This window comes from Rhinoraja longicauda, chromosome 8 (assembly GCF_053455715.1).
Source record: "Rhinoraja longicauda isolate Sanriku21f chromosome 8, sRhiLon1.1, whole genome shotgun sequence".
NCBI lineage: Eukaryota > Metazoa > Chordata > Chondrichthyes > Rajiformes > Arhynchobatidae > Rhinoraja > Rhinoraja longicauda.
The window spans coordinates 29,158,824-29,182,263 of record NC_135960.1 but is presented as its reverse complement, the minus strand read 5'-3'; the positions used below and the strand labels follow the sequence as shown (position 1 = coordinate 29,182,263).

The window sequence follows — 23,440 nt, the reverse complement described above, 5'->3', positions numbered from 1 at the left end:
AGGATATCGTTGCACAAGTGCTTCAGAATGTTCAGAGGCTGAGGATTGCCAACTTCACCCTGTGTAAGTTTGGTCGTCACTTAATTTTGAACTAGAATTAGAAAAGGCAATCTCCTTGTGGACAATCCAGGTGTGTGGACATATAACCACCAGCTTCATTAGGGGAACATCCCAGAGATTTTCAAGATTTAACAGAGTATAATTAGCTGGTCTGGGAGAGTGCGACTGTGATGCAGGAGGAGGTCAGCACAGCCATGACCAACTGATGATGAACTCACCTCTATTATATTAATAATTTACCTCAATGCCCCAGCATATGAATATTTTACTGCAACTCAGCTTGTAAAGTGTTTACTGTGCAGTTACAACACCAGGAATTCTGAGCGGTTCTAGTTATCCATTTACAAACTAAAATGATTTAAACTTTGCGTCTGGACATGATTCTAAAATTGTGATTATTTATCTTTCTAAACAGATGAAAAGCAAATCAACAGAATTATCTCAGGAGGAATCTTCAAACGAGGGAGTGAGTTCTCAAGTGGGAGACACTAACCATGAATGAAACTCCTGAGAGTCTGAACTCAGTGTGAACACAAGAAGACCTCATTCAGAATAAACAAGACACTGTCACCTGTACTGTACTTGCCCATATCCAAGGACAGGGGCCTGGAGCTCCTGACTGTACATATCACTGTAACTGGGAGATTCTACTGTTTGTAAATATTCTGTTTTATTGCTGTTTATTATTATTTAATACATTGTGGATCAAAATAAAATTATTAAGAAATATTCACGGTTTTGCTCCCGGAATTTGTTCAGCATGTCACTGATCTACAGAGGTTCATCCAGTCATTGTGCTCACGTCAGCCGTTCCCTCCCTTGTCCGGTGGGAACTCTTGATGTGGGACCTTCTCCATCTGGCATAGTCCTCATGTGTTGGACTACTTGCTGCTCTATATTAACGTCAGGCACTGCAACCTAGGTAGCTTATTTCACTTGCAGCAAGATTGAATTATTTAGGTAGTTTGACATTCATATCTAATGTCAGCTTTTTAAAGTCTCCAACAATTACATTTTTAAAGAATTAGATTTTGGGACCAAAGAAAGATGGGTTGGGTGAATTTAGGGATTAGATATTATTGAAATGAGTGTTTGCCTCAAAGATGCAGCTTGAATAATTTCTCTCTTGTTCAGTGGGTGCAACAATGTACAATAATGCAGCAGATAGAGCAGCTGCTTCACAGTTCCACTGATCCGAGTTCAATCTTGACTACTGGAGCTGTCCGTGTGGAGTTTGTGTGTTCTCCCTGTGATTGGTTGTGTTTCCGCTGGGTGCTCCAGTTTCCTCACCTCATCTAAAGATGTGCAGGTCATTGGGTTAATTGGCCACTGTAAATTCCCACAGGTCTGTAGTTGGGTGGTAGAATCGTTATAAACATTTTGGAAATTAATTAAAAATATTATCAAAAAGTAAAAAGAACAAACTAAATAAACCAGTGCTTACCGTTTAGCTGAGTGGTGAGCTGGGCAGTGGTTTGAGAGGTGATTCATACTGGCATATCTCCACCAACCCACTCCTAAATCCCACATTTCATCCTGTGGGCCCCATTACATTCCTGTTGCTGGGAATCTGGACTCTGAACAATTTGCAGGGACAGTTCAAGCTCAAGTCTTCACCTCGTCCGTCGATGGACTAAACCAAAGGATAGCTTCCTTATGCAGGAAGTACGCTTTTGATCTCTTGGTGAACATGCATTGCTGTGCCATGCATTTCATCAGAAACTGTTACTTATCCAATTCCAATAGTTTCTGTTGAGGATGCAAGTCATGATTGGCAGTGAACGTAAACACGATAACTGTCATCCAGTGATAGCAACTGCTCACAGTCAACAATACATTTACACCACTCACAAGCCCATGACATTTCAACTCCCAACATCAGCAGTGTTGCTCAGGGCCCACTTTACGATCCACCTGAAAGAAATTCATAGGGAAGTGCAGGAAAGTGTTGTGAAGAATAAGAAAACCAAGTAATATCTGAAAATGTGTCTAATTGATGTAAACAGGTCCTCAAGTGTGGATTGGCAGTCCACTGAAAGTAGCAATTGTGGTGGGGGAGGCAGAAGTGGCAGAGTTCAATACAATTGGACTCATTTCCACAGGGACATGAAGCAAAAGCAGAGCTATTACGTTGAACATGCAGCCGTATAAATCTTGGTGCAATCATGCTTGATCAATGTTCAATGGTCAATGGTTCTATATTGTCATACATACATATTTACAGTGAATTCTATATTTTTTGTATACAGTTCAGTAATCTACAGTCACACCTAAACATGATATCCGTTTAATGGAAAGAGCATAAATATCGTCCTCTGAGACCCCATGTAAGAGTCGCCAGGTTTTGGCGTCATTTTATCAACTACAATAGAGCTCTTACCGGCCCTCACTCTCACAACCGCCATCGCCGGCTCCCTCCATCATCTCTCCGGTTCTCCGGTCCTCGGGGGACAAGCAGGGGCCAGTTCAGCTGCTTCTCTCTAAACACGAAAGGCTGCACATCCCTCATCCCCTCACATCCAGCCGTGCCCTCACTCCCAACTGACGGAGTTATGGAGAGATGCTGCATGGACAAGGCCTTTCATCCACTGAGTCATTGCTGACCATCAGGCACCCACAATTACCCCAACACTCCACTAACACATTTTATTCTCCCCGCATTCTAACAATCATCTACATGCAAGGGGTAAATTGCAAAGTGATTTTCACATTTTTGAAATGTCCAAGGAAACTGGAGACTTGAAGGAAACTCACTGGGACAAAGGTAGAACTTGCAAACTCCACATAGACAGCACCCAGGGTCAGGATTAAACCCATTCACTGGAAATTTCAGACAGCAGCTCCAACCTCTGTGCTTCTGTGTCATCCCTGGGTCATGCATTTCATCAGAAACCGTTACTTATCCAATCCCAATAGTTTCTGTTGAGGATGCAAGTCATGATTGGCAGTGAACGTAAACACGATGACTGTCATCCAGTGAAAGCAACTGCTCACAGTCAGCAATACATTTACACCACTCACAAGCTCATGACATTTCAACTCCCAACATCAGCAGTGTTGCTCAGGGCCCACTTTACGATCCACCTGAAAGAAATTCGTAGGGAAGTGCAGGAAAGTGTTCTGAAGATTAAGAAAACTAAGTAATATCTGAAAATGTGTCTAAGTGATGTAAACAGATCCTCAAGTGTGGATTGACAGTCCACTGAAATTAGCAATTCTGGTGGGGGAGGCAGAAGTGGCAGAGTTCAAGACAATTGGACTCATTTCCACAGGGACAGGAAGCAAAACCAGAGAAATTACGTTGAACATGCAGCCGAATAAAACTTGGTGCAATCATGCTTGATCAATGTTCAACAGTCAATGGTTCAACGGTCAATTGTTATACGTCCATACTTACAGTGAATGCTATTTTTTTTCGCATACAGTTCAGCAAGCTACAGTCACACCTAAACATTATACCCGATTAATACAAAGAGCATAAATATCGTCCTCTGAGACCGCATGTAAGAGTCACCAGGTTTTGGCACCATTTTATCAACTACAATAGAGATCTTACCGACCATCACTCTCACAACCGCCATCGCCGGCTCCCTCCATCATCTCTCCGGTTCTCCGGTCCTCGGGCGACAAGCAGGGGCCAGTCCAGCTACAAGGCAGCTTTAGAGTTTATTAGAGTATTTCTTCACCTCTGTGAACTTAATATTTCTTACAATGATCACTTAATATTTCATATTCTGAGGAATAAAACCTGATTTCATATTACCCCCACCAAATGTAAACATGATGACTGAACTTGGAGGAAGCTCTGCCCATAACCACAGCCCACCATTCATCTAGATCTGGTGCCCACAATCAACAAGTTGAGCAAACATGAACCAGTGTCCTTTGAGGAGTTTACATCAGCAGAAGAGTAAGGACATTTGATATTTTTAAAATAATTCTCAGTAATTGCCACATCTGCACCGTAGAAAGATTCCTATCTGGATGCATCACAATGTATTTGTCGACAGTGTCAACACCGGTTATTCTGTTGCAACAAGAATTTGATTGTTCTGTGTTTGGTACATACGTCGATTAACCCCTCCAGACTCTTGACCATATCCAAACTCAACTCTGATATCCACAACACAGAGGTTATACAAAGAGAAAATAAACAGCGTGCACGATATAGCATGACAGCTACAGGGAAAGTGTGGGTTAAAGAAACAACAAGCACCACGAGATAGATTGGAGGAACAGCAATTCATCCCTGGCACCTGAGGCATCGTTCAAGAGTTTGATAACAATTGGGAAGAACTTTTCCTTGAATCTGATGGTATGTGCTTTCAAGCTTTTGTATTGACTGCTAGATGGAAGACGGGGGAAGAGAGAATGACCTGGATGTGAATTGGTTCTTCGTTGTGTTGGATGCTTTCCCCAGCCAGTAAGAAGTGTAGATAGAGTCAATGCGGCAATGGTGGATGAAGGCGAGTTTACCTGGCGTTTTGGGCCACGTTCACGACTCTCTGAGTTTTCGTGTGGTCCTGCGCAGAGCTGTCGACAAACCACACTTTGATCCATCCTGATACCATGCTTTCCACAGTGCATACAGTAAGTAGATATTAGTAAAGTTTATTTGAAATATGGTGAATGTCGGGCGTTGTTGGGCGATCTCATTGAAACCTACTGAATAGTGAAAAGCCTGGATAGAGTAAATGTGGAGAGGATGTTTCCACTCGTGGGAGAGTCTAGGATCAGAGGGCGTAGCTTTAGAAAAGAGATGAGGAGGAATTTCTTTAGTCAGAGTAAGGTGCATCTGTGAAATTCTTTGCCACAGATAGCTGAGGAGGATATTTTTAAGGAGTTTGGCAGATTCTTGATTAGTGAAGGTGTCAGAAGTAGAGTTTCAAAGTCTACAGAGAGACTTGGGCCTTTTGGAAGGGTGGGCTGAAAGATGGCAGATGGAGTTTAATGCTGATAAGTGTGAGGTGCTGCAGTTTGGTAGGACAAATCAAAATAGGACGTACAGGGTAAATGGTAGGGAATTGAGGAATGCAGTGGAACAGAAGGATCTGGGAATAACTGTGCATTGTTCCCTGAAGGTGGAATCTCATGTGGATAGGGTGGTGAAGAAGGCATTTGGTATGCTTGCCTTTATAAATCAGAGCATCGAGTATAGAAGTTGGGATGTAATGTTAAAATTGTACAGGGCATTGGTGAGGCCGAATCTGGAGTATGGTGTGCAGTTCTGGTCGCCAAATTATAGGAAAGATGTCGACAAAATGGAGAGGGTACAGAGGAGATTTACTAGAATGTTGCCTGGGTTTCAGCACTTAAGCTACAGAGAGAGGTTGAACGGGTTGGGTCTTTATTCTTTGGAGCGTAGAAGGTTGAGGGGGGGCTTGATAGAGGTTTTTAAAATTTTGAGAGGGACGGACAGAGTTGACGTGGATAGGCTTTTCCCTTTGAGAGTGGGGAAGATTCCAACAAGGGGACATAGCTTCAGAATTGAGGGACAAAAGTTTAGGGGTAACATGAGGGGTAACTTCTTTACTCAGAGGGTGGTGGCTGTATGGAATGGACTTCCGGTGGAAGTGGTGGAGGCTGGCTCGATTTTATTATTTAAGAGTAAATTGGATAGGTATATGGATAAGAGGGGATTAGAGGGTTATGGTCTGAGTGCAGGTAGATGAGACTAGGTCAGGGAGAGTGGTCGGCGTGGACTGGAAGGGCCGAACGGGCCTGTTTCCGTGCTGTAGTTGTTATATGGTTATATGGTTATATGGTCAGATGTTTCAGGGAGAAGGCAGGAGAATGGGGTTGATGGGAAAGATAAATCAGCCATGATTGAAATTGGAAGTAGAATTGATGGACAAAATAGCCTGATTCTGCCCCTTTAACATGTGAATGTATGAAGTAGAGGCATTGGTGTGCTTTCCTGTCGGTAGCTTCAATGTGGTTGGCTCAGAACAAATTGTTGGTGATATCAATGCCAAAGAATTGGAACCCCTTGATCATCTCCACTTCAGCACCATTGACTTAGACTGGGGTGGGTAGTCCACCTCATTTTCTGAAGTCCGTGACCAGCTCCTTTGGTTTGCTGACATTGCTCATGTTTCCTGCAACTGTATTCTGGAAATTCCAAATCATTCCTTGGGTTTTGGCAGTGCACTGCAAATAAATAATCCCCAAATTTATATATTTAGAAAGCGTTTTTTTGCAAATCAGAGTTGATTGTTTCTTCTCCTCTGTGAATTTACTATTTCATATTTTGAGGCATCAAACCTAATTTCATACTTTTCTCACCAAATCTAAACATGATGACGATACGTGGAGGAAGCTCTGCCCATAATCACAGCCCACCTTTCATCTGGTTCCGGTGACGCCGATTACCAAGTTAAACAAATATGAGTCAGTGTATGAATGTGGTTGAGGTGCAGGGTATAAAGACTGAACACAGCGAGGTGAAGGCAGATCGAGAGGGAGAAGCAGCAACTTTACTGAGAACCCAGCCGGCTGATCCCACACGAGTCAAAATGAAATCCTTCCTCCTCGCCATCGCTGCCGTGCAAATCCTCCACTGCTCAGGTAGGTACTGGGGAGAGGGAGGGCCTCAAAAAGCAATGAGTTACTGGTAATGAGTTCCAGTCAGTGATAATTCACCAACATGCAAAAATACTTCACCGACGCTTGTTTGAATATCTTCTACAACTTTCCTTCTCTCTCTGCAGGAGTGCCAAGCACCAAGGATGCTCTGAGAGCCTCAGTTGCAAAGCTGAATGAAATCACCGAGTTCACCAACCTGTGTGCGGTCACCAGGAGAGGTGTAACAAATGTAAGTGTGCCCTGGTTTAATTGCGTTTCACGCGCTATGTCCTGTAAGGATGAAAATCAGTTGAATGGTTGCAGGGGATTATAAAGAAGGGGAATAGCACAAATGAGATTGTTCTGCTGGGTGCTTTAATAGGCCTGATGGGTTATATAACCTCACAATGTATGATAGCAAGTATGAGATAATGTGTCTGTTCAGATAAGTTTTAAACGTGAGTGTTTAATTACTAAATATGTGCTCTATATTATTTCACACAGTTTTCAATGAATGAAATTAAATCCCAAATCTGTATTTAAATCTTGAATCTCCTAGACTAGACTATTGATTTGGAATTCAGGTTGAAATTTTACCTTTGGGCTATTTAAGTCTCTTGCTCATTATGGGTTAAAATACTGGCACCGCCAATGTAATCATCTGCTGAACAAAAGACCTGCGTAGATCTAAGCTTGATCAGATCATTGTAAGAACAGCACATATAATAATACATCAATAAATTATTTTCTTTTCAACAGACCTATCGCACGGGTAAGCTGTCATACAATGTGGATTTAACATTCTCCGTGAAGGAAACTGTCTGCTCCAAGAATTCTGGACAGGAATTTGATGATCCCAGTTGCACCTTTCACCCTAAGAACATTGCTGTGAGTCCAGAATTATATTGCAAATTATTCAAATTTTTGTGTGTAATGAGTAACATCATAGAAAGCGCTACGTATGTAGGTTATATCATAGAATTGACCATACACACTAAGTTATATTTAACAAATGCCTATAAATTGAGTTATATTTTAATTACTTTGATTCAGAGTTGAGTTTGGATTCATCAATAATTTCTATGCATTATGCTTTATTTTCACAGGAGAAAGGGTTTTGCAAAAGCCGTGTGGAATATTTTGCTGATAAGGTGGCTGACGTTGATGTGGAGTGTGAAGGTCTGAAGACCATTGACAGCGAGAGTGACTCAACAGAGTCCAATGAAACCAGTATTGAGGTAACTGCACAGTTATACAATTCAGGGCAGTGGAATTTCTAGAACATGAGATCGTTTAAGAAACATTTCATTGGTGCCCTGTTATTAAGATGTAAATGTAAATTTCTTCACACAGGCTCAAAGCAAATCAAATGAGACATCACTAGAGGAAACCTCAAGTGTGAGTATTAACTAGTATTTTGTCAGATGATTTCTCTTGTTGATCTCAATTTTTAGCAATGAAGTGTTTACTATTCCATTCAGAATGTTGAGTGAGAAAGCGTGTTAACATACAAACATAGAAAATAGGTGCAGGAGGAGGCTATTAGGCCCTTCAAGCCAGCACCGCTATTCATTTTGATCGTGGCTGATCATCCACAATCAGTAACCATTGTCACAGTCTGATGTGGTGGGAGGGGATTCTGATATTTAAGTTCAGTGTATAAAGGGCCTGTCATCCACTCAAGATGAACTTAGCATCAGCAAGACAAAATTACAGGAACAGTGTCTCCTCGGCTGACACCAATAGACACCAGTGAGTACAAATTGTTCTTGTGTATCGCCCACCAAAAATGCATAAGGACTTCATCACCCAATTTGCTGATCTGATTTCTAGCATTTTGCCCAAATTTGACCGGATCATGATTCTTGGTGACTTTAATATTCATGTTTGCTGTCCCACTAAGCCTCTTGTGAGTGAATTTATGCACCTGGTTGAGTCCTTCACAAGTTAGGCCATACTCTCGACCTAGTGTTATCGTCCGGATTCCCAATCAACAACATTGAAACTACTGAAGCCTGTCTATCGGACCACAGCGCTATCATTTTTGACGCATATCTGCCTTTATCTCCCGCAAAATCTCATCTCCCTGTTCGCTACTCCCGCGACTTAAATTCATTGTCTGCCAGTAAATTCTCCGAGGCTCTCACAGCTGCCCCCAACATCTGCACTATTGAGGCCTCTCCCCCCCATCTCAGCACTGAGGATCTCGCCTCTTTATTTAATATCACTTGCTCTTCCATCCTGGATTCTATCGCTCCCCTTAAAATGAAAAAGCCTAAGCCCAAAGGTCGGCCGTGGCTCAATGACTCCACCAAAGCCCTAAGAAGGGAGTGCAGAAAATCAGAAAGGAGGTGGAAATGTGACAAGCTTCAAATTTCGTTCGAAATTCTGAGAAACAATCTTCTCAAATACCAGGAAGCAGTAAAGTCTGCTAGAGCACAATACTTCTCCGACCTTATTTCCAAAAACTCTCATAACTCCAAGGTCCTATTTAGAACAATTACCTCTGTCATATGTCCCGCCCCCAGTACCAGCTTAGTTGGGTCCCCTGCTAAGTGCGAAGAATTCGCTAAATTTTTCACCAACAAAGTTGAGAACATTAGAATGAACATTTCCCCTCCCACCCGTGACCTAGCTGTCTCACTAGTCTGTTCATCTAAATTGGACTGCTTCCAACCCGTCACTCTATCCTCCCTTGCAAAGCTTGTCTCCGCTATGAAACCTGCAACCTGCCCCCTTGATCCAGCCCCCACTGCCCTTCTGAAGGATGTCATTGCAATAGCCGGTCCCAGCATCCTCTCTATTATCAACAGTTCTCTGGCCACTGGCACTGTTCCAACCAGTTTCAAGCACGCGGTGGTCCAGCCCCTACTGAAAAAACCTAACCTAGACCCCACCTTGCCTAGCAACTACAGACCCATTTCCAAACTGCCATTCCTGTCAAAAGTCCTTGAAAAGGCAATCCTAAACCAATTAGTGCCCTACCTGCACCAAAACACCATCCTGGAAAGTTTCCAGTCAGGTTTCAGAGCCCACCACAGCACAGAGTCTGCCTTGTTGAAGGTACACAACGACCTGCTTCTCGCCATCGACACCGGCGACTGTGCAATCCTGCTCCTTCTCGACCTCAGCGCAGCGTTCGATACAGTGGACCACACCATCCTTATTGACCGTCTCCGGTACGCGGTTGGCATTGATGGCACTGCCCTGAGCTGGTTCGCTTCGTACCTCAAAGATAGGAGTTTCGCCATCAACATAGGCAGTTATTCCTCTGCTCCAGCTAGCCTCTCCTGCGGAGTTCCACAAGGCTCCATCCTAGGCCCCATTCTCTTCTCTCTATACATGCTCCCCCTTGGCCAAATCATTCAAAGGCACGGCATTTCTTTCCACTGCTATGCCGATGACACTCAGCTTTACCTCCCCCTGAAACCCAACAACCAGTCAAATTTAAACAGCCTCTCACACTGCCTTGAGGACATAAAATGTTGGATGGCACAGAACTTCCTCCAATTAAATGAGAGCAAGTCTGAGGTCATCCTATTCGGCCCCCCCCCCGACTCCATCAAATTGATAACAGGCAGTCTTGGAAGCCTATCCTGCCTAGTCAAACCGCATGTCAAAAACCTCGGCATGATATTTGACTCTGCATTAAAATTTGATAAGCAAGTCAACGCTGTGGTAAAAGCCAGCTTCTTCCAACTTCGAACCATAGCTAAAATCAAACCTTTCCTCCAATTCGACGACACAGAAAAAATCATTCACGCTTTCATTTCCTCCCGCCTAGACTACTGCAACTCCCTATACACTGGGATCAGCCAATCTTCCCTGTCCCGCCTGCAACTGGTCCAAAACGCCGCAGCGAGACTCCTGACGGGTACCCGTAAAAGGGACCACATCACCCCGATTCTGGCCTCCCTCCACTGGCTCCCTGTACGGTACAGAATCAACTTCAAGCTCCTCCTATTCACGTATAAAGCCCTAAATGGACACTCCCCCCCCTACATCAAAAATCTTCTAACCCCCCTCTCTAACTCCAGGTCCCTCAGATCGGCCGACTTGGGGCTATTCACTATCCCGCGGTCTAGGCTTAAACTCAGGGGTGACCGCGCTTTTGCGGTTGCAGCTCCTAGACTGTGGAACAGCATCCCTCTCCCCATCAGAACTGCCCCCTCCATCGACTCCTTTAAGTCCAGGCTCAAAACATATTTCTACTCCCTAGCGGTTGAGGCTCATTGAGGAGGCGTTGTGAACTGTTTGCGTGCTACTGTATGTTTCATTTTTTTTCTATTGGAACCTAATCAAATGTACAGCACTTTGGTCAACGTGGGTTGTTTTTAAATGTGCTGTACAAATAAAATTGACTTGACTTGACTTGACTTGACAAATCCTTCCTGGATGGAAGCCAGAGCTTCATTTAAGCAGATGGCAATTGATGCCTGTGCTACCTTTCGCAGGAATATCAATTGACTCTGCACAGCTAATTTACCAGTCATTTTATTGAATACTGGGTCAATGTAGAGAGTGAGACTTTCAGTTGAGCTTCCTCAGTCCAACACTTTTTCATTGAAACAATACTCAGGAATGTCGGATTAACAATCCCTCATTTATTATGCAACATCTTGGTCTAGCATTTGGGAGAATCTATTAATGCTTGTTACTTACCAAACCCGCCCTCTGCTTGTTTCCTAAATGTTAATGCTTTCATACAGGTGGGAAGCAAGTCAGAAGAAACTTCACTGGAAGATTCTTCAAATGTAAGTTTAATTTGTGAATGGTTATCTCTTGATTCTCAACTATATTATGGTGTAGAATGGAGACTGATCTGTCAGAATGGGGTGGAAAGATTTTAACTCATAATATATCCGTTCCAAACAATAGAAGGGAGGACTGAGCCTCTTTAGTTCTCTGGGATGAGAGATCCAAAGTCCATATCCCAGTGAAGAGGTTCTTCCTCAGCTCAATCCTTATTGATCTAACCATTACTTTGAGACTGTGACAAAGATTCCATTTCATTGTAGTACTCTTGTGCTCAAGTCCTCGTGGAACAAAGGCAACAGATCATTTGCTTTCTAATAGCTTGCTCCACTTGTACCGATCCACAACTCTGTAATGACCAGAAACTTTACAATGAATTAGAACTCCATTAGAAATCAATATTTAATACTTGTGCATGCAGGTAAATGCAGATGCAAATGAGTCTATTGTCAAATACACCAGAGTGCAATGAATTTCCTTGTTCAGATGCAGTTAATAATGATGAACTTAAGATTATACAAAACGTAAAACTGTAGTACAATCTGAGGCAGTGCAAAAAACTAAAAATACAATAACAGATTAACTGAATTGAGGAAAGTTAGGATCAAGAGTATGTGGCAGCACTTCCTGGAAATGGGAGACAAAGAGGTGATTGTTTCAGAAGTCCGATAGCAATTCATATATTTTCAAAATTATTAATTATTGTTCTGTACTAAATATATAATGTTATTTCCAAACAGGACAAATCCAAATCAACAGAGACATCAATCGAGGATCCAGACAATGTGAGTATAAGCAGAAACCTTTTCAAATGATCTCTCTGATATTGTTTAATACCTTGGGTTGAACTATGTTAGAATAGAGGATGAGACTGTCATTTATTGTAGCTCGATGCAGTTCAAAAGGGATTATATTGTTTGACTCCCCTGGGGAAATTTGGCTGAGGGGGATTGTTGAGTTGGCTCCACTGACCCCACTCCTCATGTTATCCAGGCTTCATTAAGCAGAGCGAATGCAAATATTTTAGTGAGGACGTTTCCACTCCAACACAGATTCCCAAATCCTGATTTGCCCTGATATAAGGGGCATCATTTATAATTCATTCATTAAAGGTTTTGTTCTGCGGTTACGTCACAGTCTTTATTATTTAACACTGAATATATAAATATCAATATTTTCACACAGATACAAGAAAATTCAGAAGAGACATCAATTGAGGAGTCATCCAACGTAAGTATAATCAGGGAATCCATATCTATTGTTAAGATAAAGAAGCTTGGTCAGGCTTCTCTTTATTAAATTACTACCCATACTTATTAGAAAGAGGGGGAGAAGATATTGTTGCACAAATGCTTCTGGTTGTTCAGAGGCTGAGGATTACCAACTTCCTGTGTAAGTTTGGTCTTCACTTAATTTTGAACTAGAATTAGAAAAGGCAATCTCCTTGCGGACACTCCTGATGTGTAGACATATAACCACCAGCTTCATTGGGGGAGCAGCCCAGAGATTGTCAAGATTTAACAGAGTATAATTAGCTGGTCTGGGAGAGTGCGACTGTGATGCAGGAGGAGGTCAGCACAGCCATGACCAACTGATGATGAACTCACCTCTATTACCTTAATAATTTATCTCAATGCCCCAGCATATGAATATTTTACTGCAATTCAGCTTGTAAAGTGTTTACTGTGCAGTTCCAGCACTTAGAATTCTGAGTGGTTCCAATTATCCATTTACAAACTAAAATTATTTAAACTTTGCGTCTGGACATGATTCTAAAATTGTAATTATATATCTCGTTAAACAGATGAAAAGCAAGTCAACAGAATTATCTCAGGAGGAGTCTTCAAACGAGGGAGTGAGTTCTCAAGTGGGAGACACGAACCATGAATGAAACTCCTGAGAGTCTGAACTCAGTGTGAACACAAGAAGACCTCATTCAGAATAAACAACACTGTCACCTGTACTGTACTTGCCCATATACAAGGACAGGGGCCTGGAGCTCCTGACTGTACATATCACTGTAACTGGGAGATTCTACTGTTTGTAAATATTCTGTTTTTTTGCTGTTTATTATTATTTAATACATTGTGGATCGAAATAAAATTATTAAGAAATATTCACGGTTTTGCTCCCGGAATTTGTTCAGCATGTCACTGATCTACAGAGGTTCATCCAGTCATTGTGCTCACGTCAGCCATTCCCTCCCTTGTCCGGTGGGAACTCCTGATGTGGGACCTTCTCCATCTGGCAAAGACCTCATGTGTTGGACTACTTTCTGCTCTATATTAACGTCAGGCACTGCAACCTAGATAGCTTATTTCACTTGCAGCAAGATTGAATTATTTGGGTAGTTTGGCATTCATATCTTAAGTTAGCTTTTTAAAGTCTCCAACAATTACATTTTTAAAGAATTAGATTTTGGGACCAACGAAAGATGGGTTGGGTGTATTTAGGGATGAGATATTATTGAAACGAGTGTTTGCCTCAAAGCTGCAGCTTGAATATTTTCTCTCTTGTTCAGTGGGTGCACAGTAGGTGGACAGTGGAACTTCACATTTCCAGTGATCTGAGTTCAATCTTGACTTCTGGTGCTGTCCGTGTGAAGTTTGTGTGTTCTCCCTGTGACTGGTTGTGTTTCCGCTGGGTGCTCCAGTTTCCTCACACCACCTAAAGATGTGCAGGTCGTTGGGTTAATTGGCCACTGTAAATTCCCACTGGTCTGTAGTTGGGTGGTAGAATCGTTATAAACATTTTGGAAATTAATTAAAAATATTATTAAAAAGTAAACAGAACAAACTAAATAAACCAGTGCTTACCGTTTAGCTGAGTGGTGAGCTGGGCAGTGGTTTGAGAGGTGATTCATACTGGCATATCTCCACCAACCCACTCCTAAATCCCACATTTCATCCTGTGGGCCCCATTACATTCCTGTTGCTGGGAATCTGGACTCTGAACAATTTGCAGGGACAGTTCAAGCTCAAGTCTTCACCTCGTTCGTCGATGGAATAAACTAAAGGATAGCTTCTTTATGCAGAAAGTGCACTTTTGATTTCTTGGTGAACATGCATTGCTGTTCCATGCATTTCATCAGAAACTGTTACTTATCCAATTCCAATAGTTTCTGTTGAGGATGCAAGTCATGATTGGCAGTGAACGTAAACACGATGACTGTCATCCAGTGATAGCAACTGCTCACAGTCAGCAACACATTTACATCACTCACAAGCTCATGACGTTTCAACTCCCAAGGTCAGCAGTGTTGCTCAGGGCCCACTTTACGATCCACCCGAAAGAAATTCATTGGGAAGTGCAGGAAAGTGTTGTGAAGAATAAGAAAACCAAGTAATATCTGAAAATGTGTGTAAGTGATGTAAACAGGTCCTCAAGTGTGGATTGACAGTCCACTGAAAGTAGCAATTGTGGTGGGGGAGGCAGAAGAGGCAGAGTTCAAGACAATTGGACTCGTTACCACAGGGACAGGAAGTAATAGCAGAGAAATTACGTTGAACATGCAGCCGTATAAATCTTGGTGCAATCATGCTTGATCAATGTTCAACAATCAATGGTTCTATATAGTCATACGTACATATTTACAGTGAATTCTATTTTTTTCGCATACAGTTCAGTAAGCTACAGTCACACCTAAACATAATACCCGATTAGACAATAGACAATAGACAATAGGTGCAGGAGTAGGCCATTCAGCCCTTCGAGCCAGCACCACCATTCAATGCGATCATGGCTGATCACTCTCAATCAGTACCCCGTTCCTGCCTTCTCCCCATACCCCCTCACTCCGCTATCCTTAAGAGCTCTATGCAGCTCTCTCTTGAAAGCATCCAACGAATTGGCCTCCACTGCCTTCTGAGGCAGAGAATTCCACACCTTCACCACTCTCTGACTGAAAAAGTTCTTCCTCATCTCTGTTCTAAATGGCCTACCCCTTATTCTTAAACTGTGGCCCCTTGTTCTGGACTCCCCCAACATTGGAAACATGTTTCCTGCCTCTAATGTGTCCAATCCCCTAATTATCTTATATGTTTCAATAAGATCCCCCCTCATCCTTCTAAATTCCAGTGTATACAAGCCTAATTGCTCCAGCCTTTCCACATACGACAGTCCCGCCATTCCGGGAATTAACCTAGTGAACCTACGCTGCACGCCCTCAATAGCAAGAATATCCTTCCTCAAATTTGGAGACCAAAACTGCACACAGTACTCCAGGTGCGGTCTCACTAGGGCCCGGTACAACTGTAGAAGGACCTCTTTGCTCCTATACTCAACTCCTCTTGTTACGAAGGCCAACATTCCATTCGCTTTCTTCACTGCCTGCTGTACCTGCATGCTGCCTTTCAGTGACTGATGCACTAGGACACCCAGATCTCGTTGAACATCCCCTCTTCCTAACTTGACACAATTCAGATAATAATCTGCCTTTCTATTCTTACTTCCAAAGTGAATAACCTCACACTTATCTACATTAAACTGCATCTGCCATGTATCCGCCCATTCACACAACCTGTCCTAGTCACCCTGCAGCCTTATTGCATCTTCCTCACAATTCACACAACCCCCAGCTTAGTATCATCTGCAAATTTGCTAATGGTACTTTTAATCCCTTCATCTAAGTCATTAATGTATATCGTAAATAGCTTTGATTAATACAAAGAGCATAAATATCGTCCTCTGAGACCACATCTAAGAGTCGCCAGGTTTAGGCGTCATTTTATCAACTACAATAGAGCTCTTACCGGCCCTCACTATCACAACCACCATCGCCGGCTCCCTCCATCATCTCTCCGGTTCTCCGGTCCTCGGGGGACAAGCAGGGGTCAGTTCAGCAACTTCTCTCTAAACACGAAAGGCTGCACAGCCCTCATCCCCTCACATCCAGCCGTGCCCTCACTCCCAACTGATGGAGTTATGGAGAGATCCTGCATGGACAAGGCTTTTCATCCACTGAGTCTTTGCTGACCATCAGGCACCCACACTTACCAAAACCCTCCATTAACACATTTTATTCTCCCCGCATTCTAACAATCACCCATATGCAAGGGGTAAATTGCAAAGTGATTCACACATCTTTGAAATGTCCAAGGAAACTGGAGACTTGAAGGAAACTCACTGGGACAAAGGTAGAACTTGCAAAGTCCACATAGACAGCACCCAGGGTCAGGATTAAACCCAATCACTGGAAATTTCAGACAGCAGCTCCAACCTCTGTGCTTCTGTGTCATCCCTGGGTCATGGCTTTGGCAAGGTGAACACAGACAATTTACTGCCCTTTTTTGGCAGGGACAGAATGAAAGACCAAGAAGCAAAATTGTAAATAATAAACTGATTGCCGAGTTAATGCGTATGTTAGAAGAGCACGCTAAGAATCTGGAGTTTATTACCATGGCAAGAAGTAGAGTAGAGTACATTCACTCAATGACCAGGAGGAAAAGGACCAAAACTGTACTCACTCCCCTCACCCACCAACACTCCCCACAACCCCCCCCCCCCCCCCCCCCTACACCCAAACAAGCCTTCAAGACTTCACATCTGCTGTACTGAGCTTCAAAGCAACGCTCAGCATCCCTGGCACCTGAGGCATCGTTTAAGAGTTTGATAACAATTGGGAAGAACTTTTCCTTGAATCTGATGGTTTGTGCTTTCAAGCTTTTGTATTGACTGCTAGATGGAAGACGGGGGAAGAGAGTTTATTAGAGTTGAGTATTTGTTCACCTCTGTGAACTTAATATTTCATATTCGGAGGAAGAAAACCTGATTTCATATTACTCCCACCAAATGTAAACATGATGACCGTTCTTGGAGGAAGCTCTGCCCATAACCACAGCCCACCTTTCATCTAGATCTGGTGCCCACAATCAACAAGTTGAGCAAACATGAACCAGTGTCCTTTGAGGAGTTTACATCAGCAGAAGAGTAAGGACATTCGATATTTTAAAAATAATTCTCAGTAATTGCCACATATGCACCGTAGAAAGAATCCTATCTGGATGCATCACAATGTATTTGTCGACAGTGTCAACACGGGTTATTCTGTTGCAACAAGAATTTGATTGTTCTGTGTTTGGTACATACGTCGATTAACCCCTCCAGACTCTTGACCATATCCAAACTCAACTCTGAAATCCACAACACAGAGGTTATACAAAGAGAAAATAAACAGCGTGCACGATATAGCATGACAGCTACAGGGAAAGTGTGGGTTAAAGAAACAACAAGCACCACAAGATAGAATGGAGGAATGGCAATTCATCCCTGGCACCTGAGGCATCGTTTAAGAGTTTGATAACAATTGGGAAGAACTTTTCCTTGAATCTGATGGTTTGTGCTTTCAAGCTTTTGTATTGACTGCTAGATGGAAGACGGGGGAAGAGAGAATGACCTGGATGTGAATTGGTTCTTGATTGTGTTGGCTGCATTCCCCAGCCATTAAGAAGTGTAGATAGAGTCAATGTGGCAATGAGCGAGTTTACCTGGCGTTTTGGGCCACGTTCACGACTCTCTGAGTTTTCATGTGGTCCTTCGCAGAGCTGTCGACAAACCACACTTTGATCCATCCTGATACCATGCTTTCCACAGTGCATACAGTCCGTAGACATTACTAAGGTTTATTTGAACTATGGTGAATGTCCTAACACCTCTGAAGAAGTATCTGAGGGAGGAAGTGCTGGCAGAAAATAGCGATCTGACGAGATTTATAAGAATGATCCCAGGAATGATTGGGTTAACATATGATGCACCTTTCACAGCACTGGGCCTGTACTCGCTGGAGTTTAAAAGCATGTTGGGCAATCTCATTGAAACCTACCGAATAGTGAAAAGTCTGGATAGAGTAAATGTGGAGAGGATGTTTCCACTCATGGGAGAGTCTAGGATCAGAGGGCGTAGCTTTAGAAAGGAGATGAAGAGGAATTTCTTTAGTCAGAGTAAGGAGTATCTGTGAAATTCATTGCCACAGATAGCTGAGGATGATATTTTTAAGGAGTTTGGCAGATTCTTGATTAGTGAAGGTGTCAGATGTTTCAGGGAGAAGGCAGGAGAATGGGGTTGATGGGAAAGATAAATCATCCATGATTGAAATGGGGAGTAGACTTCATGGACAAAATGGCCTGATTCTGCCCCGTTAACGTGAACTTATGAAGTAGAGGCATTGGTGTGCTTTCCTGTCGGTAGCTTCAATGTGGTTGGCTCAGAACAAATTGTTGGTGATATCAATACTAAAGAATTGGAACCCCTTGATCATCTCCACTTCAGCACCATTGACGTCGACTGGGGTGGGTACTACACCTCATTTTCTGAAGTCCGTGACCAGCTCCTTTGGTTTGCTGACATTGCTCATGTTTCCTGCAACAGTATTCTGGAAATTCCAAGTCATTCCTTGGGTTTTAGCAGTGCACTGCAAATAAATAATGCCCAAATTTATATATTTGTAAAGTGTTTTTTTTGCAAATCAGAGTTGATTGTTTCTTCACCTCTGTGAATTTACTATTTCATATTTTGAGGCATCAAACCTGACTTCATACTTTTCCCACCAAATCTAAACATGATGACGATACTTGGAGGAAGCTCTGCCCATAATCACAGCCCACCTTTCATCAGCTTCCGGTGACGACGATTAACAAGTTAAACAAACATGAGTCAGTGTTTGAATGTGGTGGAGGTGCAGGGTATAAAGACTGAACGCAACGAGGTGAAGGCAGATTGAGAGAGAGAAGCAGCAACTTTACTCTGAGAACCCAGCCGGCTGATCCCACACGAGTCAGAATGAAATCCTTCCTCCTCGCCATCGCTGCCGTGCAGATCCTCCACTGCTCAGGTAGGTACTGGGGAGAGGGAGGGCCTCAAAAAGTAATGAGTTATTGGTAATGAGTTCCAGTCAGTGATAATTCACCAACATGCAAAAAAACTTCGCCGATGCTCGTTTGAATATCTTGTACAACTTTCCTTCTCTCTCTGCAGGAGTGCCAAGCACCAAGGATGCTCTGAGAGCCTCAGTTGCAAAGCTGAATGAAATCACCGAGTTCACCAACCTGTGTGCGATCACCAGGAGAGGTGTAACAAATGTAAGTGTGCCCTGGTTTAATTGCGTTTCACGCGCTATGTCCTGTAAGGATGAGAATCAGTTGAAGGTTTGCTGGGGATTATAATGAGGGGGAATAGCACAGACGAGATTGTTCTGCTGGGTGTTTTAATAGGCCTGATGGGTTATATAACCTAATACTGTATGATTAGAAGTATGAGATAATGTGTCTGTTCAGATAAGTTTTAAACGTGAGTGTTTAATTACTAAATATGTGCTCTATATTATTTCACACAGTTTTCAATGAATATTAGATCAAGAATTTAAATCCCAAATCTGTATTTAAATTTTGAATCTCCCAGACTAGTCTATTGATTTGGAATTAAGGTTGAAATTTTACCTTTGGGCTATTTAAGTCTCTTGCTCATTATGGGTTAAAATACTGGCACCGCCAATGTAATCACCTGCTGAACAAAAGACCTGCGTAGATCTAAGCTTGATCAGATCATTGTAAGAACAGCACATATAATAATACATCAATAAACTATTTTCTTTTCAACAGACCTATCGCACGGGTAAGCTGTCATACAATGTGGATTTAACATTCTCCGTGAAGGAAACTGTCTGCTCCAAGAATTCTGGACAGGAATTTGATGATCCCAGTTGCACCTTTCACCCTAAGAACATTGCTGTGAGTCCAGAATTATATTGTAAATTATTCAAATTTTTGTGTGTAATGAGTAACTTCATAGAAAGCGCTATGTGTGTAGGTTATATCATAGAACTGGCCATACACACTAAATTATATTTAACAAATGCCTGTAAATTGAGTTATATTTTAATTACTTTGATTGAGAGTTGAGTTTGGTTTCGTCAATAATTCCTATGCATTATGCTTTATTTTCACAGGAGAAAGGGTTTTGCAAAAGCCGTGTGGAATATTTTGCTGATAAGGTGGCTGACGTTGATGTGGAGTGTGAAGGTCTGAAGACCATTGACAGCGAGAGTGACTCAACAGAGTCCAATGAAACCAGTATTGAGGTAACTGCACAGTTATACAATTCAGGGCAGTGGAATTTCTAGAACATGAGATCGTTTAAGAAACATTTCATTGGTGCCCTGTTATTAAGATGTAAATGTAAATTTCTTCACACAGGCTCAAAGCAAATCAAATGAGACATCACTAGAGGAAACCTCAAGTGTGAGTATTAACTAGTATTTTGTCAGATGATTTCTCTTGTTGATCTCAATTTTTAGCAATGAAGTGTTTACTATTCCATTCAGAATGTTGAGTGAGAAAGCGTGTTAACATACAAACATAGCAAATAGGTGCAGGAGGAGGCTATTAGGCCCTTCAAGCCAGCACCGCTATTCATTTTGATCGTGGCTGATCATCCACAATCAGTAACCATTGTCACAGTCTGATGTGGTGGGAGGGGATTCTGATATTTAAGTTCAGTGTATAAAGGGCCTGGCGTCCACTCAAGATGAACTTAGCATCAGCAAGACAAAATTACAGGAACAGTGTCTACTCGGCTGACACGAATAGACACCAGTGAGTACAAATCCTTCCTGGATGGAAGCCAGAGCTTCATTTAAGCAGATGGCAATTGATGCCTGTGCTACCTTTCGCAGGAATATCAATTGACTCTGCACAGCTAATTTACCAGTCATTTTATTGAATACTGGGCCAATGTAGAGAGTGAGACTTTCAGTTGAGCTTCCTCAGTCCAACACTTCTTCATTGAATCAATACTCAGGAATGTCGGATTAACAATCCCTCATTTATAATGTAACATCTTGGTCTAGCATTTGGGAGAATCTATTAATGCTTGTTACTTACCAAACCCGCACTCTGCTTGTTTCCTAAATGTTAATGCTTTCATACAGGTGGGAAGCAAGTCAGAAGAAACTTCACTGGAAGATTCTTCAAATGTAAGTTTAATTTGTGAATGGTTATCTCTTGATTCTCAACTATATTATGGTGTAGAATGGAGACTGATCTGTCAGAATGGGGTGGAAAGATTTTAACTCATAATATATCCGTTCCAAACAGTAGAAGGGAGGACTGAGCCTCCTTAGTTCTCTGGGATGAGAGATCCAAAGTCCACATCCCAGTGAAGAGGTTCTTCCTCAGCTCAATCCTTATTGATCTAACCATTACTTTGAGACTGTGACAAAGATTCCATGTCATTGTAGTACTCTTGTGCTCAAGTCCTCGTGGAACAAAGGCAACAGATCATTTGCCTTCTAATAGCTTGCTCCACTTGTACCGATCCACAACTCTGTAATGACCAGAAAGTTTACAATGAATTAGAACTCCATTAGAAATCAATATTTAATACTTGTGCATGCAGGTAAATGCAGATGCAAATGAGTCTATTGTCAAATACACCGGAGTGCAATGAATTTCCTTGTTCAGATGCAGTTAATAATGATGAACACAACATTATACAAAATGCAAAACTGTTGTACAATCTGAGGCAGTGCAAAAAACTAAAAATACAATAACAGATTAACTGAATTGAGGAAAGTTAGGATCAAGATTATGTGGCAACACTTCCAGGAAATGGGTGAGAAAGAGGTGATTGTTTCAGACGTCCGATAGCAATTTATATATTTTCATTTATTAATTAGTGTTCTGTACTAAATATATAATGTTATTTCCAAACAGGACAAATCCAAATCATCAGAGACATCAATCGAGGATCCAGACAATGTGAGTATAAGCAGAAACCTTTTCAAATGATCTCTCTGATATTGTTTAATACCTTGGGTTGAACTATGTTAGAATAGAGGATGACACAGCCATTTATTGTAGCTCGATGCAGTTCAAAAGGGATTATATTGTTTGACTCCCCTGGGGAAGTTGGGCTGAGGGGGATTGTTGAGTTGGCTTCACTGACCCCACTCCTCATGTTATCCAGGCTTCATTAAGCAGAGCGAATGCAAATATTTTAGTGAGGACTTTTCCACTCCAACACAGATTCTCAAATCCTGATTTGCCCTGATATAAGTGGCATCATTTATAATTCATTCATTAAAGGTTTTGATCAGCGGTCACGTCACAGTCTTTATTATTTAATACTGAATATATAAATATCAATATTTTCACACAGATACAAGACAAGTCAGAAGAGACATCAATCGAGGAGTCTTCCAATGTAAGTATAATCAGGGAATCCATATCTATTGTTAAGATAAAGAAGCTTGGTCAGGCTTCTCTTTATTAAATTACTACCCATACTCATTAGAAAGAGGGGGAGAGGATATCGTTGCACAAATGCTTCGGGATGTTCAGAGGCTGAGGATTACCAACTTCACCCTGTGTAAGTTTGGTCTTCACTTAATTTTGAACTAGAATTAAAAAGGCAATCTCCTTGCGGAAAATCCAGGTGTGTGGACATATAACCACCAGCTTCATTAGGGGAGCAGCCCAGAGATTGTCAAGATTTAACAGAGTATAATTAGCTGGTCTGGGAGAGTGCGAGTGTGATGCAGGATGAGGTCAGCACAGCCGTGACCAACCGATGATGAACTCACTAATTATTAAATTACGTTAATAATTTATCTCAATGCACCAGCATATCAATATTTTACTGCAACTCGGCTTGTAAACTGTTTGCTGTGCAGTTACAGCACTAACAATTCTGTATGGTTCCAGTTATCCATTTATAAACTAAAAATTTTAAGCTATGTGTCTGGACATGATTCTAAAATTATAATTATTTATCTTGTTAAACAGATGAAAAGCAAGTCAACAGAATTATCTCAGGAGGAATCTTCAAACGAGGGAGTGAGTTCTCAAGTGGGAGACACTAACCATGAATGAAACTCCTGAGAGTCTGAACTCAGTGTGAACACAAGAAGACCTCATTCAGAATAAACAAGACATTGTCACCTGTACTGTACTTGCCCATATACAAGGACAGGGGCCTGGAGCTCCTGACTGTACATATCACTGTAACTGGGAGATTCTACTGTTTGTAAATATCCTGTTTTATTGCTGTTTATTATTATTTAATACAT

The 23,440-nt window shown here is 41.9% G+C and overlaps 2 protein-coding genes across 2 annotated transcripts; both read left to right on the top strand.

Annotated features, from left to right (window-relative positions):
* The first annotated feature begins 6,575 nt into the window (after positions 1–6,575).
* LOC144596232 (secreted phosphoprotein 24-like) lies at positions 6,576–13,320 on the top strand. The gene is made up of 9 exons (XM_078404441.1): positions 6,576–6,627; positions 6,771–6,874; positions 7,384–7,512; positions 7,731–7,862; positions 7,978–8,022; positions 11,334–11,378; positions 12,120–12,164; positions 12,565–12,609; positions 13,184–13,320. Exons 1-9 carry the CDS (start codon positions 6,576–6,578, stop codon positions 13,268–13,270), a joined length of 684 nt encoding a protein of 227 aa, XP_078260567.1. The 3' UTR covers positions 13,271–13,320.
* A 5,719-nt stretch (positions 13,321–19,039) lies between these two features.
* Positions 19,040–23,440, top strand: LOC144596231 (secreted phosphoprotein 24-like). The gene is made up of 9 exons (XM_078404440.1): positions 19,040–19,207; positions 19,351–19,454; positions 19,974–20,102; positions 20,321–20,452; positions 20,568–20,612; positions 21,302–21,346; positions 22,086–22,130; positions 22,531–22,575; positions 23,157–23,440. Exons 1-9 carry the CDS (start codon positions 19,156–19,158, stop codon positions 23,241–23,243), a joined length of 684 nt encoding a protein of 227 aa, XP_078260566.1. The 5' UTR covers positions 19,040–19,155; the 3' UTR covers positions 23,244–23,440.

Coding starts and splice junctions, on each gene's coding strand:
- LOC144596232 (XM_078404441.1), top strand. CDS start 6,576: ATGAAATCCTTCCTCCTCGCCATCGCTGCCGTGCAAATCCTCCACTGC. Junction 6,875..7,383: donor CCAGGAGAGGTGTAACAAAT/GTAAGTGTGCCC, acceptor TCTTTTCAACAG/ACCTATCGCACGGGTAAGCT. Junction 12,165..12,564: donor CAATCGAGGATCCAGACAAT/GTGAGTATAAGC, acceptor ATTTTCACACAG/ATACAAGAAAATTCAGAAGA.
- LOC144596231 (XM_078404440.1), top strand. CDS start 19,156: ATGAAATCCTTCCTCCTCGCCATCGCTGCCGTGCAGATCCTCCACTGC. Junction 20,453..20,567: donor CCAATGAAACCAGTATTGAG/GTAACTGCACAG, acceptor TTCTTCACACAG/GCTCAAAGCAAATCAAATGA. Junction 22,576..23,156: donor CAATCGAGGAGTCTTCCAAT/GTAAGTATAATC, acceptor CTTGTTAAACAG/ATGAAAAGCAAGTCAACAGA.